The sequence below is a fragment of the Anomalospiza imberbis genome, chromosome 9 (assembly GCF_031753505.1).
Source record: "Anomalospiza imberbis isolate Cuckoo-Finch-1a 21T00152 chromosome 9, ASM3175350v1, whole genome shotgun sequence".
NCBI lineage: Eukaryota > Metazoa > Chordata > Aves > Passeriformes > Viduidae > Anomalospiza > Anomalospiza imberbis.
In genome coordinates this window covers 14,299,407-14,318,579 of record NC_089689.1, presented here as the reverse complement: position 1 = coordinate 14,318,579, position 19,173 = coordinate 14,299,407, and the positions used below count along the sequence as shown (strand labels likewise).

At 38.3% G+C, this 19,173-nt stretch overlaps 1 protein-coding gene across 6 annotated transcripts in view; it reads right to left on the bottom strand.

Annotated features, from left to right (window-relative positions):
- Window positions 1-19,173, bottom strand: part of ARHGAP29 (Rho GTPase activating protein 29) — a 50,035-nt gene that overhangs the window by 21,742 nt on the left and 9,120 nt on the right. For all 6 annotated transcript variants that reach the window (XM_068199783.1, XM_068199784.1, XM_068199789.1 and 3 more), the window contains exon 3: window positions 4,524-4,667. In XM_068199783.1, coding sequence (XP_068055884.1) covers window positions 4,524-4,667 — 144 coding nt within the window. The remainder of the gene's footprint in view (window positions 1-4,523; window positions 4,668-19,173) is intronic.

Below are 19,173 nucleotides of genomic sequence, written 5' to 3'. Positions count from 1 at the left end.
TCTCTATTTCCAAAGCTATCGTCAAACTGAGGTGGGTTTGGCAATCTCATTAAAATGCTGCGGTACGCTGCAGTTTCAGCTCTTGGGTCATGCCATCAAAACTTTTCCAATCAAGGACAGATCAGGCTGGGGAACCCAAAACAGCCATGGAGGTTTTGGAAGTGAGAATTCCAGAAGCTGAAGCATTGCCTGAGGACATTTGATCAATGCTTCCAGAACGATGAAGGCTGACAGCTATTGAGACTGAAGGGCAAGCAGGGCCTTTAAGAGGTGATGGATAGCTCCCAGTGAACTCACAGGCACACAGCCCATGGGACACAGCCATGCTGCAGTCTGCACAAGTTCGCTCGCTGCCTCAAGCCTGCTGCCCACCCACACGTGCAGAACTGACAGCAGCAAAGCTGCCCTGCCAGCTGTCTGCAGAGCTTGCTCTTTGCAGGTCAGTTTTCTCATACATGATAGATGGAGATGATAGCATCAGCATGTGTTTTTTTTTTAGACAGGAATACATCCTCAATCCATGCTTTACTAGCTGACTTATAAGTAGTAAGCAACCAGCCAGCTTCTTAGAACTGAATACTTTTGCAACCAATTTTATTTTTAAACTCACAACAGTGTTTTCAAAAATCTTACAGAACTAAGTCAAAAACAAAACAAACACCCAAGTAAACAAAAAACCCAAAGAACAAAAGATAACTCTCTCTCTGAAAACAAAGACTTGTAATACTTCTCGTTATTACCTCTCTTTTCAAAGATATGTAAAATAAATGGGGAGAGGAACATAAGTAAAAAGAGCAATAGCATGGAGATTGGAAATAGGCATAAGAATAGTCATGTATTCTAGAGAAGATCAACAGGCTGTCCAAGCCCCACTGTTCTACTTTTAGTTCTTAGTGCCATATAATTTCACTAGCCTGTACTTACTACCAGGTTTGGCAGCCTCCTCAATTTGAGCTGGATGCCAACAAGACAATTTCAAGGAACTGTTTCCTACTCCTTCCATGTTCATTCAGAGCAAAATTTATCATCACAGATGTTCACTGAATTACAAAACTGAATTCCTTTAGTTCAGGTTTTTACTTCATGTTTGAGGTATTTCTTTTTGATGCAGAACTACTACAAAAAAGTCTATGCTTAAATAGGAAACTTCTACAAGATAAGTGTAATTTTCTGCTTTACCAAGAATCAGTATTGATTCTAGTGATTAAGTCAAAGGGTGTAATTAAGAGCAGAAGAAGAGTACAAAACTTGAATTCAGCATGGTATCAGGAGAACCATGTACTCTGGGGCCATCAAATATTTAAAGGCACTGAGTGGAATAATAACTACAAATATGATGCTGTGCCAGAATGGGAAGTGACTTACAGAAATCGGAATCTAAACAGGTTCCAAGCAAGATGCTTCAGTAAGTTGCAATTATTCCATGTCAAGTGAGGTGCCATTTAAAAGATATTTTTCATGAAACGCTTAAGGAGGCATGTATAAGTAGTAGGAGTCCAAAGAGGCTGAGTGAGGCATGTCATGTCCAAGATATAACCAGAGAAATCAAATGTGTCATGTCCCACTCTTCTCACTGCCATTTTCTCTCAACCTCAGTCCAAAATAGCACAAGTCTGCCAAACTTGTACTGCCAAGCATGATTCTCCATAGCAAGAGTCAGGTAACATGTTACAGCAAGTTTTTCCTTCAATCTCTCTAAAAGGAAAAGCATTGAACATCCAAAGCAGGATGAGGGGCACATTTGTATCATTCCCAGTGAAGGTCCTGAAAAACAGCCAAGAAGCTTTCAAGAGGGTCACATACACTAATTTTTGTTAGCCTTTGAAATAGTCACACTTGCAATAATCCAAAGCAGGGCAGTCTCTTTGCACTGGACATTATGTTTAAAGCACAGTGCAACTTGTCATAGTTATGAGAACACTCCACAAGACACTAAGACATCATGAGTCACTAAGGTTCCAAAGTTATTGTAACTGATTTAACGAAGAGCAAAAGGCATTTTTTTGTTATAATAGCAGTATGTCACTATATGAAGTTCCAAAGAAAAACTAGATTTGAAACTCCGACATTATGCAAAGACTCAAAAAGCAGGAGGTGGAATCACATGGAAATCCCAGCTTGTTTCTATTTCATCCTCTGCTAAATAAACATCAGAATTTTTCCATGCCAGGTTAATTTTCTTCCTAGTTATAAATCCAACTACAGAGTGCTTCCATATCTTTTTATAGTTCTGTCCTCCAATGACAAGAAACAGATGAGTCACATGAACTTTTCATAATGTCACATTAACAAAGACAGGGAAGCCAGAGGAAAAAGGATACTGGATATGTTCTACCAGCTCCTCACATTCTTGTAGCTTCCTGTTTATTCAAAAGCTGCATTACCTCTGGTGAAATAACCACAGCTGAAAACATGTGAATGCATGTGTTACACACAGGTCAAAGTAAGCAAATCTGAGGTCTGATATGCTTACAATCACCACAATGTGCTGTATTTTTATTTCCGCTGTCTCGGTACCAGCTGTCATACACTTCAGTTTGAATATAAACTTGGAGCAGTATGATCATCAGAAAAAGAACAGCTGTAAAAACCCAACAGGTGCTAAAGACAAACTGCCTTCACATTTACCACAGATTATGTTGGGGGGAGGTAATCTGTGTTCATACAGCAAAGGCTTCGCTGTTCACACAGAAGTAGGACTGAAGTACCAGTCAGAAAGAGTCCTGAAGTTTTGAATTTCCCCATTTCAGTCTCCAGAGGTGTGACAACTACAGTATGTGTCTGAGCAAACACTGACAGGCATTACCAAAATCTTTGTATCAAAGTACTTGTTTGTATCAATGGCTACAAATACTGAGGCAGTAAGGTTTGTTTTCAGCTCTTGCAAATGGCAGTTCAACCCCTAGTGAAAGAAGATTTGCAGATCAGCTACTAAACTCTATCCAAGCCTTTTTTTTTAAGAGCTGGTTTTCTCCTTTTGAGAGGTAGTGGGCTGACTCATTCCTCCAGAAGATTGCAGGAAACTTGTCACCTGAGTGAACAGCTGAGCTCAGGTGCCCAGAGAGGGCCTCTAACTGCTGCAGGATCACTGACATGATCCTGCTTTAGACTTCTGTGGATTTTGCATTTCATGCTGTTAAGCTTGAGGGCAGTTTTAAAACAATATGGTATGATTTACTTGCATACCTTAGGTCACTCTTCCTCAATATTTCTTAAATTGAGTAAGTTGAACACTGACCTGTGACCACTGAAATTAGGGCAGAGTAGAGGACAGTCATCTTACCACAGCACTCAAGCATGGAAACAGCTCGTCTAAGGTGGAAGAATTATGTTCACTAAACAATTAACATGTTCACTGAACACTAACTACTACTGTGTTTGTGTACTTCAACTCTCCCCACGATCAACAAACAAACAGCACCACAAGGGATACCCCTCTGTGTTACCTCTAAAGCAAGTTCAGAATTATAGAATTGTCCCATGATCATTTGAAAAACAGGTACAGACCTATAGGAAACTATGTGTAACACAAAGAAAATGCAAAGTAATCTGCTAGTACCTGCCAAGATTAAACAGACTGGCAAAACCATATATCAATAGGAAGAATCCACAAGAAGCTTGGAAGAATCCAATATATAGGAATCAGGAAGCTAAACACATTAGCATTTTAACTGATATTCCCACTTTACTCAATCAACAGTACATTTCAGACATACTAAGATAAATAGGAAACAAGAGGGAAGGCCTAGACAAAGAAGAAACACTAAACTATGAGTCTCTGAAGGAAGATATCCTACATGATTTAACACAGGCAAGAGGTAGAGATTTAACCCTACTCAAAGCTGGTTCCACAGTAATATACCAGACTCCAGAGCATGAAGAGCTGCAGTCAAAGGTTACACAGAGAAGGAACAGGTTTCTGGGGCTGGAGCAATTGAGTACTTCACTATTTGCATTTGTCTGGCTTGCTAAGAACTGCAATAGCAAAGATCAACAATAGAAAGTATTAACATGTCTGCAAACACTTTTTCTTGTTGCTACTGACACCTTTATTGACACATGGCTATGATCCACTTGTGGAATCTATAACTCTTCAACTACTCAGATTTGGATTGCTCAGAGACTTATTTACCTGATATAAATACAGTACCATCCCTACAGATTCACAGAATTAGGCAGAGAGTCTTGGCAAATCTCAAAGTGGATAAATGCCAGGTTTATTACTCTGTGATATTATTCTATGATGCTCGGGTAAAGAAAAGCTTAAAATCAAAAGCTTGTGCTTTTAGAATTCAATGTGGCTTGCACTTAGCTTCCTATAAGCAGAATTTTATCACATCAGTGAGAGAACAAGCTACTTAATATTACTCTTCACTTAGGGAAGGCATTTTTTTAAACGAGTATTACGCTTTAAAAAGCGAACCCTGGTTTCTTCTGTATATGTAGAATTCTATCTATAACTCCAAGCCAATCAAGTCACTAATTACAATTTTCCATGAATATGAAAGACAGTAATTCCTTACCTTTTACTTTTGCAATAACTGTTCCTGCAGCACTAAGAATATCAACTGAATTTAGAGTCTGATGTTTATTTATCACTGCTTTTAAAACACGTAGCAACTCCCCCAGGCGTTCATGTACTACTTGATGCAGGCCATCATGATTTTCTGAAAAAAGTAAAGGAGAAACTACATTAAAACAGTGAATTAACACCCAGTCACATTACAAAACACTTGGATGGTATTCAGCAGCATGGAATTCTTGGTCATATTGAAGCTGAGCCTACTTAAAATAAAGAAATTGTTAAAGAGATAGAGTTATAATAGCAGCTGCCAACAGTAAACTTGCAATATTGTACATCATTTACACAAACTTATTTTTCACAAAAAGTGAAGCAAGTATACTTTTTTAAAAAAGGGTGTGGGAATTCTACACCAATACCCTAAGGTTTCTAAATTAAACCACCATATTTTTCTCATGTCACTTCATCAACCACCACTTTGATAATTACATATATGAAAAAAGTATCAACAAAAGCAGGTTCTGATTGTTCATTAATTCTTCACCTGATACAAATTCAATACCATATACGTATGTTTGTAAATTAAAATTTCTGGCAAGTGTTGGCTAGTTTTTAATTAAAGTATCAGCAAAATCTTAAGCATCTTTAGTATATAAGCCTAGATCTACAAAGGTCTGTCTTTAAGCATGTCAGTCCTGATAAATAAGTTGAACACCTAAATTATGCCAAATCAGAAAAATTCTCAAACACACTCCAAGACGGTGATGCTTTTTATAGCACATGCCTCTTGTTATGTGCCTATAAAGCCCGACCTCATCTAAATTTTTTACTAAATACTTATTGTTGCATCCACAGCACAGGTTAAACCACGATCTGTTCTGTTACTGAAGAGGTGCTGGTGCATGGAATTAAAGTTTCTCATGCGCTAGAGTGCTGCGTTGCAAGCTGTGGTAAAAAGCTTTCAAATTCAGGAAAGTCTAGCTTATGAAAAAGAAAAAGAGGATCTAATAGAAGCTGACTCACTTCCCCACTGAGCAAGGCAATTCTGTGTTGTCTGTGGCCATGATAACAAACAGGTCAATACAGACAATCACAGTACAGTGCAAATTGATCCAGTGTTGCTCAGAGAATAGTTTCAACTCAGAGTCATTTATTCTGGTGACAAGACATTACATTTAGGCTAGAGGAGCTAATTTTTCTGAGGAATCCACATAGTACAACATGATACATCAGTACAGTACATCATTACTGTCAGGTGTGCAGGTGGGGGGGCTACACACAAATTTTTATGTTTGTATCAGGTACAACAGCAAGTCTCTGAAGCACCACTGTGCTTCAGGCTTTATTCCCCTACATGCCATATATCAGGAGATTTGTTTTTTCAACTCAGACTGGCTTATACCTTGTTAAAGAAATAAACCTTGTCTCGGGAAGTATATGAAGGTAAAGACTATCTACCATTCACAGGCACTTTTCCTGCTGGAAGGGACAAGCAAGCTCTATCTGTAGCAGGACACACGAAAATCTAGGAAAATCCATCTTACTCAGCAGTAAATTAGGAAAGTTTTAAGTGACTTGTTAAAAAAAAATGACCACCCAGTTGTAGCTTTATCTTCATTTACACCTACATATAATGATTTTCAACTGACTCAAGCACAGCTAAGGCAAAAAAATGTCAAAAGCCTGGTACTCAACTTGGCAATGATTCAGTGCATCCACATTAGCAGCAGAGGTTGTTTATGACAAACACACATGGATGTACAGGCATACTATAGCTCAGAGTTCAGAACTTTATGGGAAAGCAACCCAGGCTTGAAGAGGTTTCCATGAAAGCAACAACAGTAGAAGCTGTGACCTTGCATAAGCAATTATTTATAGGAGATATGAAAGAAGATTAGAAAATTTAAAGAGGCATGAATAGACCAGGTAGAATCATCTGCTTCTCCATGTCTTTCAGTTCTATGTAACACAACTCAGATGATTAAGGTGAGCAAGCAGGAGCTTAAAAACTGAAAAGGGTGATTCTTCATGTAAGAGACCTGTGGAATTTCTTGCCAAACCAAAAGATCAACACGAAGTTTACATGGAAACAAGGAGAGCTGGACAAGTCAGGTTTCCCTGCGAGTTGCTAATGCAGCAGTAAGTGCCCTGGTGGGTCTGGCCATGAGTTCTGGCCTGTGCCTTGCACAGCAGTGGCTGCTGCTGCTTCGAGCCCAGACCAGACTGGCTGCTGTCACTAGTCCAGTTCCCCAGTGTCCACGACTGCTGCACCACAGCTGCTCCTACGCACGAAACGTAACTGCTGCCTCTGAATGAACTTAATTCCTTTTGAACCTGCCTTCACAACTTTTCATTCAACTACTCCACACTGTATTCTACTGAACTACCAAGCATTGTACTAAACCAATATAACCTGAAACAGTTCAAGAATTCTACTAAGCAAAAACAGTCGAGAGCACATGACCAACCTCTCATTTTTACTCTTCTCTAGCTATTCAATTTTGGCAATCATCAGAGCTCATACAATGGGTTAGACACCTAAGCCAGTATGGCCATTGCCTCCTTCTAAAAGTCAGAACAATTTTATAGCTGTCAAAATGAAAACTAATAATTTTAATGGTCCCTTCAGGCTTTAATCCATCATTTGTACTCTGTCAATGCAAGAATAAATGCTGTTGGGAGTACCAGGCAGTTCCAGGCACAGGCAGTGATGAAAATGAAAAACAGCAAAGTTGTACTGATGCCCACAAACTCAAAGTGGATCAGACAACACAGAAAATATATCTTAAAATTATAGTAACATGTTATCTTCAGGAATTAGGATATTAATAGTTAGATGTATTTCAAATTAGTTCATTAAGAAATATGTCTAGTGTGTAGACTTAAGTTTTGAAATTCTTAGGGAGGTAGTCCTTGGAGTTTGTATCTTATCTCTTCTTACAGACCTCCAGAGGTAGACAAATATTCCACAATCTTTCATCAGAACTAATTATTTTTATTGGCAGGGTTGGGATGGATGGGCTTTTATGGAGGTATTTGAAGACTATATACCAGAAACATGCCCATCAGCCATCTCTGTCTAACCAGGATACATGCAGCCCTCCCATAAGGGCGTGAATATTGTGGTCAATGGACTAGAGATAGTCAGCACAAGGGCACCATTTGACCAGACCTGCATCTCTTGCCTAGTCAAGATGATGACAGTGTCCCTGCCTTCTGACACACAGGTGCTCACTTGTGTCGGGAGAGAAGAGCTCCTAATCATGTGATCAGAACACCCATACCCCATAGCCAGATCCTTTTGGAAACATGGTGCGTAGATTTTTGGACCCCTAGCAAATCAGGGAGGGAAAACAAGGCCATAAAGCAGCCCCACCAATCTACAGATCATAGTCAGTTTGAGTGCTCAGGAAGGAGTATAACAGACATACATCAAACAGCATGATTTATTCTTGGGACTTCAATGGGTGTCACAACCACAGACCTGTCGTCAGAAGTCAAAAAAGTCTCTTAGGGTTCCTTATGTGTTACACCCCTCCAAAGACTAATAAAAGCATAATTGATCCCAAAATGCAGTTTCTTACTATTATAATTTGATAATCTATCTTACCACAACAACAGAGCTGAAGGCAAAAGGCAAAATAAGAGAGAAGGGGAAAAATTAAAGAAAAGTCTTGAAGCAGACACAAGCCTCTTCAAGTCTGAAACAGAAGTAATAAGCTTCAAAGGGAAATGCTAATGGCAAACAACCACTGAATTGAATTAAATGTTTATCATACCATCCAGGAGAACACTATCACTAAAATAATGCACTCAAGCAGGAGATTACTTATTTGTACTCTCAAAAGCAAAGGTCTGGCTACACCCAACTGAGATTTCTTTGTATTCCATCACTGTATCATTTGTTTACAAAGTATCTGAAACATTGTTTCTGTGCCTCCAGAAGACAAAAGGTCTGTGACAAGTGGTGCTTGGGGAGAGGTGGGGGCAGAAGTCATCAGAAACCACAACTACACTACATTCACAATAAGTGAGACCAGACACTAAGCCAGAGATTTCCTGTTCAGGACAGACTTAGAAACCTGAGGTAGCAAAACAGCCTAAATATGCCAGATCAACAGAAACACAGTTTTAATGGTAAGAAGTCTGAAAATGGCTGAGATCAAAACAACAGCAGAACAAGCACAGTGAAAGGAAAGGAATGCACAAGGAAATGTGTCTCCAATGAGTTCCTGCAGCAATTCAAACTCACTGAAGTACTCACAAAAAGTATTTACTTTCAGTTTTTCTTCTGTCCTTTGCATTGTTGCACACATTCATTGATGCACGTGAAGTCAGCAGGAAAATCTCCACCAATGGATGCCAAATTGTTTTAAAACCTCTCTCAAGCTTAACAGCATGAAATGCAAAATCCACAGAAGTCTAAAGCAGGATCATGTCAGGCCCTCTCTGGGCACCTGAGCTCAGCTGTTCACTCAGGTGACAAGTTTCCTGCAATCTTCTGGAGGAATAAGTCAGCCCCCTACCTCTCAAAAGGAGAAAACCAGCTCTTAAAAAAAAAGGCTTGGATAGAGTTTAGTAGCCTATCTGCAAATCTTCTTTCACTAGGGGTTGAACTGCCATTTGCAAGAGCTGAAAACAAACTCTTCCCAAATGAAAGCATACTCTGTAGGAGAAGTGGAGGGAAAAGAACAGGGTGAAAATGCATGTATTCAAAGCTGACAAGTCTAATATACAAGAATGACAGTACAAAGCAGCTGGAAAGTCTGTTTGCCAAGCCATCACAGTAGCACACTATTGTCATTGGCATGCCAGTCCTCAATGGTTTTGGTCACCACATTTTATAACCGCTCATGCCTCTTTAATGTAAAAGTATAATCTACCTATTTTCTAATTTTACGTATTTCTCAAAGGGAAGCCTTTGTTTAGTAAGTTACTAAGCAATAACGTCCTTACAGCTGTGGATTCTATTCATGCAAAACAAAATCAAATTTGCTCATCAAGCTTGTCAGCACCAGTCACCCTCCCTGCCAAGTCAGGGCCGGTCACAATACACGCAGTCGGGAAAGGCACTGCTGTGTCAGTTGGCTGGCATTCTTTTGTCTGACCTGATTTATTACTGGCCCAAACATTTCTGAAGTTGTTTATGTCAACAAATGTTTGCCAGGGTAAGTTTAAATATAGACTAACAGTCTTTCCCCCACTACCCTGCTCTTCAGACCCATACAGGAGATGTGTATGCTATTCTACTTACTGCTTCTCCACGTAGAATATTAAGGCCTTTTAACAGCAGCAGACTCTCTGCTACTCAATTTCTACCAGTCCCAAAAGAAGGGAAACCACTAATACAACTATGGTTTTGCTGCGGCTAAAAGTTTGTTTAGAACAGAAGCTGGTCTCACTAATGAAAGACAGAGTAGCAGCCTAGATAAAACAACTGAAAAATAACACATCCCTGCAAAATTCTTTGAGTCAGAACGTATGTGAGACTGTCAAAGCAGATATTCTAGTTCACAGTATGTCATAAAGTCCAGCTTTCCATTGGGAGCTTTTTACAATTAGAAAGATGTGATTAGTTATGTCGTGCATTCAAATGGTTTTCAAGAATATTACGTGTGAACAACACGCCGTGCATTCTCTCTACAGCCACAAGTTTATATACACAGACCAGTCTCTTTGGACTGGAGGAAGTCTGCAGAAACTCACCTCACTAGTCAAAATCTTATTATAAACAAGGTAACTTGGATTTTTGCACAAATATTTTCTGCATCTACCTTCATAAACACACTATGCCTTCATTATTATCAGCATCTACAGAGCACGCACTCTGGACACTTCCAGTAGAAAAAATGCAACTGATGAGAATCCCTCAATGCCCACTGTAGCCATCACCCTCTCCAGGTCTAGTCCTCATTTTGAGAACTCCCTTTGTAAATCTGTTCTCCTGCAATCAGCTGAATTGTGTGTACTTCACCTCCCTTTCAACTGAAATACAATAATCTGAATTCCAATTTTAAGCATAATTTCACATCTTCTCCATAAAGCCTAACCTCTTTCAGGACAAACAGGCCAGACAAAATAGTCTTGCAGGATGGTGGTGAGAACAAGCACACAAATTGGGAAGCAATTTCCCCAATACCTGGATTGAGAACTTTTTATATTAAAGTTCCACCTTATAGAATGCAGTCAGCTCCTCATCACTTTCAGTCTTGGAAGGATTCAGAAGAAAGAGGCTTGAGTAGCCAACATTTCAATATTCAAGACCAGTATCTTGACTAAGAGACCCTTCACTCTATTTATTAAAAAAAAATCTCATTTGGACTTTTAAGTAAATTATATCCCATTTCTTTTACACTATACAGAAGAATTACATCACTACTTATGTCACTACTTATGCCACCTAGGGCAGGGAAAAAAAATCAGCATTGGAATGAAGCTGATCCAAAGTAAAACAAATTTTACCTAAAATCTCATTATTATTATCATCTTACTCTATGTCCATATTGCATACTAGGACACTGTCAACACTCAGGTCTGAACCTGATCCAGACTATGAGACTTCCCAGTGAGCATCACAGAGTAGGCAAAACAATCACACAATCATGAGTTGTGTGGAAATCACCCAATTCCTACACCTGCAGTTTGGCAAACAGTCCCAGATTAAATCACCATTTTCTTTTTGCCTGCTACCTCTGTCAGCCTCATTCTAACATGATTAACAGCCTGCCATATTTGTTTGATTTAACAGAGTTAAAAAGACCACAAGAATTAATCAAACACACAGTGAAAACAAGTTTTACATGGATTGTGGTTTGACCATTGCAAAGTTACCTATGTCCCTGCTGTCTGGTCTACGGTCAAAGCAGCCTTTTCCTAGGCACTAAACATATTAAGTTAGACATGATTTTCATTGATTGTATGGATATAAAATGAACAAAACTTTTTCTTTAATGGTGGTAGAGATATTTGTTGGTAGTCATAGTTCAGGAGCAATGAGCAACCAACAGTCTTAGCTATCATATTTCTTCCTTTATTTGGTTACATGCTGCAGATGTAAGGAAGGAAACATTTTAATTCACTGAAAAACTCAGAGAATTCCTGCAAAATCTCTAGAAAGCCTGGAGGCTGCAGAAGGGTCTGGTAGAGTCATCACCTTTCTACCCTGTGCATAATGCAGAATAAGAAGCTACCTACCCATCCCTCTGTCAAGGGACATAGTACTTGAAGCTTCCAAATTAGCAAGATAGCCTTTTTGTTCATCAGTATCATGGCAACCCCTGTTGTCATGGCATCATTAAAACACACCACACTAAATTCATAGTCATTAGCAACATGTGCTCCAACCAATGTTCTAACTACATTATACTGCAGAAAAAAATTACAATTTATGGAAAATAATCAGTTAAGCAATTATTTTGATGAGAAAAATCTAGGGACATGTGAAATTTGATTAGGAATGAGGAAAAAGTAATAAAAATAGTAACCCAAATGCCTATATTTGAAATGAAAGCATTATAGTTCTGTAAGGGTTTTTTTTGAGAAGAGCAATATTGACCCAGTTCAATGAGAATGCATTGAGACTTCCTGCAAACAGCTCACTGAATACAGTACTGAGAGTAGCACCGTTTGATTTCAGTTATTCCACACAAATATTGTTTTTGTAAGACAAGAAAGCATTTAATATTTGGTAAGTCAATTATCTATTTACTGTTAAACTACTAAATTTGTTTTTAAAGTCAGATTGCACAAATTTAGGGTAAAATGAAAAAGCACCTGGTACTTCCCTTTTTTTTTTTATTTTAAGGGTAAAAGTTTTGTCTTTACTTTCTGAAATAAGCATCCTGTATATGCAAGCTTGCAATTTTTGCAGAAAAAATATCCCTGGACAGATCACAAAACTATGCCCCATTATTTAATCCTTCCAGGTTAAATTTTCTAGCATGATGACTTTTTGTTATATATAACAAATTCCCAAATAACCCTTTCAAATTTGTCATTTGCTGTCAAGGACTGCCAAAATACAGCAATCTATCCATTCAGATTCAAGAACTAACCATGCTGATCAGCCTCTGATGTGACCTTGAGCTGTGTTGGTTTTTGTTTTTCATTAAACTGGGCTGACACTCCTTACCCATTTTAGTTATGGACCTATTCTGTACTTGTGAATTCAAAACTTGTAAAAAGTCCTTCTTGACTACATATATAGAGCAAACCCAGACTAAAATAATTTTCAGAAATTAAAGTTACAAAAATAAAGATGTCTTAAAACAATATTTTCAAAAGTCAATAAAATAGGTGTATATGCAAAACACATCAGAATAATCAAAATCTCATAATTCTGCTTACACTGAAAGCAGTTACATATTTTCTTTTTGTTGGTTTGCCAACTGACATCAGCAGAAAAGCTGTTACTTCACATTTGTCCTCATAGATGAATTTCCCATTTTTTAAAGTGGGGAAGCCTTTCAGAAAAAAAGCTACCACAATGCAGTGTTCATCTATTTCAATATGCTGTACACTATATGCCTTTAACTTTTTTATTCTACTAGCCTTGAGATTACAGTTAACTAACACAGATGTGTTCAGCCATGAAGTTTAATCTTTAGAATACTTTAATCTTTTATTAAACCAGAATTTAGAGACCAGAAACAAGTAAGGAAAATTGTTCGTGTTTCCTTACCTGTTTCTGACAAATGAAGAGTGAAAACACAACATGGTCATTATAGTCACTGTTCATTTCCCTGAATCTTCCCAGAGATTAAGAATAAATCTAGGTGAGGATAATGCTTCAGCAGTTTCAGTACACATTTTAAGTTAAAACTGTAAATTATTAAGCAGACATAAGGCTATATTCTTCAGTATGAATACATTAGCAATCAATCTGTATCTGTCATAGTTCACAAAAAATCATATCCATTGGGACAGGCAACCATACATCTAGTAGTGACTAGTTACTTATTTCTTATTCAAGGATATTTCAGTAAAACTTAGTCAAACAGTCACTAGATTGAACAGCTGCCAATGGAAGACACTGTTAAAATAAAATGAGAACTCTTCTGCTCCAAGCAATTGTCTTCCTTGCATACTGGTTCAGGTTCTGAGAGTATATGAAGTAATATTCACTCAACACTTACAGCACAGATTTTATGAAAAAAAAGAAAAAAAAAATCAAAGAATCGCCAGCAAGTTGATCATAGCATATCAAACTGGCACACAGAAAGGATAGTATGAAACTTATAGTTTATTAATTCTAAATAAAATTAATTTAACCTTTGGTAACCAACATCGAGAGATTGTCAAAAAATACTTAACATTTAACTCATGTTAATTTTAGTCTAAAATGCTGTTTGTTCTACATGCTTGCTCCTTCCACTTTTAGCCTAAGCCACTGACTGAGTGAAGAAGCTATTTTACTGCTGCCTGCCCACCTAGTTTTCAAAAGACCACACAAAGCCAGGATTACAAGAGAATAAGGTGTTAAACAAGGGGTGTGTTATTTTGTGCATTTATTTTAAAGGATTTTTTTAAACACAACTATGGACTGCTATAGGATGTAATAGTAGTCCATTTCTGGTCTGTTGATTAAAAGAAAAAAGTTACACTTTAAAAATCAACTTAGATTTTAAGTGGTATTCAAGTCCCTAAAGCAGCAGCTGGTAACATTAGTTGTCTAGAAAACTGGTGAACATAAAGGATTAAGGATTATTTGAAGTGCCTTCACTGATGTCCTGCTGAAATCACCACCCAAGAGAGTAAAACCTGACTGCATAACTCACACAGGTGACAGAGCCAATTGAATGGTCCAAAGGAAATACTTTTAAATCCATTTACTAAACTCAGGAACAGTCAATCTCCACTGCAATACAGTGTTTTGATATCAGTTAATACACACCAAAGCATTTTTGAAGATCTTTGTATAAAGAGAAAACACAGTAACACTATCATATCATTAAGGCAGCAACCAGTATCACACTGGCACTTGCACTTCCCCAAAGACAACAGTAACTCACTGTACATCTCATCATGAACTTTTAACAGAGCAGTAGTTCTTCATAAATACCTTGCAACAGAAAGGTGAGAAACACAGCAGAATTCATTTGGTTCTGGATTCACCCACCTGTTTCCCCCTTGTACCACTGAAGTTGTCATTCTAGGTAGTCAGTGCTAAATCAAAAATTTATGTGCTTCAGACCTATTGCTTTCTTTCAAAATTAAATTCTCAGCCACCTTCTCTAAAATCTCATGTCTAGTCATCATCTGAAGCCAACTACAGCTAGAAGGAGTTCTCCATTGCTTGCTGAATTTGTTTGCTTGTCCTTAACAAAAGGGCTTAAACATGAATACCAGAAAGCATTTAATCTGACCACTCTGCAGTCTGAATTCTGTTAGCTTCCCCTTCACCACTGGCATCAGCTATTTATCACAGTCACTTTCTCAAAGCCCTTCACAAACTGTCTTCACTCAACTATCACAATTCATGTGTGCTGCTAAGCTTTCAGATAAACAATTTGCAGCTTACTCAACACAGAACAAAGCATATAGAACTACCCCTCAAAAAAGCTGCCTCCTTCAACTGCTCTTCTGTTGGGAGTGGATAACCTACTTGTGAGCTGAGACCATATTGACTGCTCTGCACCTCCACCACTTTAGTGATTCCAGTAAACACTTTTCCCCCACTTGCTGTCAGCACTGGACAACTTCTGGACAGACCTTTTAGTTCCATAGTTGTGGTAGAACAAAGTAACTTCCATACCCTGTATACAATCAATGAATGAAATAAAAAGTCCACAGGAGAAACAAAAAAAAAACCCACAGAAAAGCATTCTACTGAAGAATCCATTAATACCACTATAAAAACTAAAACAGCAAGATAAATTTGTGAACACTGAGCAATCTTTAGGCTAATGCTTCAGGAATACCATGTCCATAACTATTTCAGTGACATCTGAGCTTAAAAGAAGAGCTAAGAATATAGCTGTAGTCCTAAAGTAGAATATTAACTGAGATGTTACATTCCCTCACAACACAGAGCCCTAAAACAATCACACCCACATAAACTGGGAAAATTTAAATACAATACTTAGAGAAGAACTTGGAAATGCTAAGTATAATGTCAAGTGCTAAAGATGCCAAAGCCTCTTTTTGAAAAGGCATGAAGGTGCTTTAATTCCACCATACAAATATACTTCCTGCAACTCACTGATCTACAATCCTGCAATTAACGTTTTCCATTATTTTTGCATTTTTTAATGCATCTTTGCTGAAAATTCCTCACTCAGTCTTTCCCATCTTGCAGACATCTAAAACCAGGAGAAGATCGAGATATTACAAGAGTTAGAACATGTGATTCCTTCCAAAATAAGAACCTCCCCTTCCCTTTAGCATGTATGTGTAGCCAGCTCACAATCCCATGGTCATTCTGTGTCTCACAGGTAAGTGGCACTAACAGAACTCGTACCAACATCATGAACTGCTGCAACACCCACCTGTAAGCCCTGAACTGAAGTTATAAGCAGCAGAGAGAATCAACATATGTGAAAAAGGGGACATGTTATATTACCAAAATAGCTTAAATATCTGAACTAGTTCAGTCATGACAAAGAAAACAAGACTGAAGAGGTAAGTTTTGTTAACTTAAGATTAAAACTGGTTTATCAACTAAAAATAACTGTAATTGGCAAGTAAGAATTCCTACGTACTTTAAAAAATTAGTCCAAGAAATTATTCAAGCAATAAAGGAGAAAAAAATTGGTGAAAAGGAAAAATCCTTTGTTCAGCTAAATCTCAGCCTCAACAAAAGAAAATTCCTCAAGTCCTAGGTTTTGCACTTACACTGTTCTGTAACAAATGCCATTAAGATGAAAGTTTAACTCACACATAAGTTTTTTCTACAGCCTTACATGAGTCACGTCCGTCTTCCATAAAAAGGGGCATTTTAGGCAGACAAAGGAATAAGCCCCCATAAAATCCCTATTTTCCTGAGGAAAGAGAAACAGCTACATATGAAAATCGAGGTCCAGGCTCTGTATCAAATCTCCTACCCTGCCATGCTGTTCTAACTCTAATCCATTACCAAGACATTAGCTCTAACAACCAAATCACTACAACTGTCAGATAAGATGAACATTCGCTCAGAATTAAGCAACAAGTCGGCTTCAGTTCTGTGACCTAACTACATAAATAGGAAGAAGAAACACTTCCAACAAAACTGGTGGAAAAGGAATGATTTAGTCTATGAAATCTTCATGAAGTCAGGATCATTAAGATGACAATTACAACTGTTAACTCTATGCTGCCAGGCATACAAAAATTATTTGTACTGATGTTCTTCTTTTATGTTGCAACTTTAATAAATTGATTCATGAGCAAAATGAGAAAATTGAGTATTTTTGTGGATCTGCTATAACACATTTCACCAAGAGTGGGAAACTAATTTATGGCAAGCATTTTTTGTTTTGTTTTTAAACACAAGAGCTCCTACATGTACCTGGGAATTGCTGTTTAGAACACAAGACTTAGACTGAATATGGGTCAATTCTTATCTTTCAGATGTTATGACAGGGTTCTTTGAGAGATACAAGTTGTTTTTTTGGTTCAGGTGTTCCTGCTCCTTAAACTGTAAACTAGATTAGAAGGATTTTTGTTGAAAGGCCTAACTTTACTTTCAAAAATTAAAATACTACTATTCATCCTCTTCCTCACTAGTGGCCTTTCATCTTGCTGATCTTGTCATTTCAGTTCCATTAGTCTAGTTGCTGTGATGGAAAGGGAAGCTAATTCTAATTAACACTCCAGCTAAGGCTCTAAGTGTTTTGAGCTCCTTTCATACATCAGAAATGTGAAAAGGAGTAAGAATGAAGTTTTCCCTTGTATTACATTTTTTAGCACTTCAAAAGCAACATATGAAAAATGCCTGTGCTTTCTTATAAATAGTTCAGAATTTTCCTAAAGAAAGATATGCTAATTATTTAAGTCAACCAAACGATCTGACTGCACATAAGGGTTGATTTTACATTTTAAACACTCATGAGCCTTCAAGACACCCCCCTCCTGACTGCTGATCTTGGACACTATAGCAACAAGTGAACATTTGTTCTGAAGGAATGTGGAGTATGCAACTGGGGGAGGGGTAGTACTATCAGCCACAAACTTATCTCCTGGTCCACTAAGTTAAATAATAACTTCAATCTTCCCCGAAACTGAAGAAACAGCATTTACTATCCAACATTTGCAACCAGCACTTAACAGGCAGCTTACACTTTGACTATGAAGAACACAGATTTGCTCGAACTCAACTTCAAGGCAAGGTTGGTTTTTTCCTCTTGTTCAGAATGAAACAGAAGAATTGTTCCATGACTGCAGATGAATTAAGCAGTGCACTGCCACTGCAAACTTGTAAAACCAAACAAAATACCCAGCTCCTCTGGCTCTGGTCACAGCGTCTGAAAGTCCAAGACTTTAAGCAGCCAGCAAACTCAGAAAACAGGCTTGGGCAAAACAGACTGTGGGATGATCTGGAGTGAAATGAGAAGAAAGGTGGGAAGTTTGCTCTCCCAGATTAAGTGCAATGTTCCTGAGGAAAACCTCCGGTTCATAAGTATGCCTGCATCCCATGAACTGACTGTAAAATACCTTTCTTTGCCCTGCTGCGGGTTTGCCTTCATCCAGGCTGCACATCACCCTTTCTTTGCCTAGCTTCTCAACTCTCAGGAAACTGGACAGGAACATGACTCGGGGCCAGGGATCTCAGTGTTTTCTGTCCAAGAGAGGGACCAGAAGATGACAGTGTGAAAGTGAAGGAAGCATGGGAAAATGACCAGGAGGTCTCTGGCTTGCTGTGGTCCTACAGCTACACTAAAAGAAGCAGCCTAATTTTTTTTTTCTTCTGAGTTTTGCCATTAAAAAACCCAGGAAGCCTCTTTTAAAAAGTCACTACTATTACCTTTCAGTTCCTAGCAACAGTTTTACTTGTTAAAGAAAATTTAAGGAACTATTTACTTTGTTCTTATCCTTGTTTATATCCTTCACATCTTTTAGCTTGAAAGATTATTTCAGACTTGTGAAAGGACAATTTCAGTTGAAGATTGACAGAACTTCTACTTAGCAGTGACTACAACTTGGAGATATGTGAAAGGGTGTACTAAGGAATTTCCAGGTCAGAAAGACTGGAAGCAGATATGAGTTTGCACGTAAGAAGCAGGTTTCAGAAAGGCAAGTTCAGAAGATGACTGTCAAATTGAAGTGTGCCAAACGCTCAGTGATAAGGTGACTGGTTAATTTGCCATCTGCAAAGGGCATCCTCTGCTTGCTGTTCTCCCCACCACCACCCCACCTTTCATATACTCCTGTCAAACTTAGCAGTCAATAAAGGAGACAAAAGAATTGATACAGGTTTTAGCAGTGTATGCTGTGGTGCTGGCCTGGAGGGCCACACCAGCTCTGCCTAGAGCCTCACAGTCTTGCTCTCTAGCTCCATTTTAACCTCTGGCCACTTTTCTTTTGCCAGCCACCTTCTCCCTCTTTGCTGGTACTCAGTACAACCTTACAGCCAACTCATTGAACTGCTCTGGCTAAAAACTAGTTCCTTTCTTCCTAGGACTAGTTTTCAGGTAGATCTGCCCCCAAAACTTGGCTTGCTATGCAGTCACCAG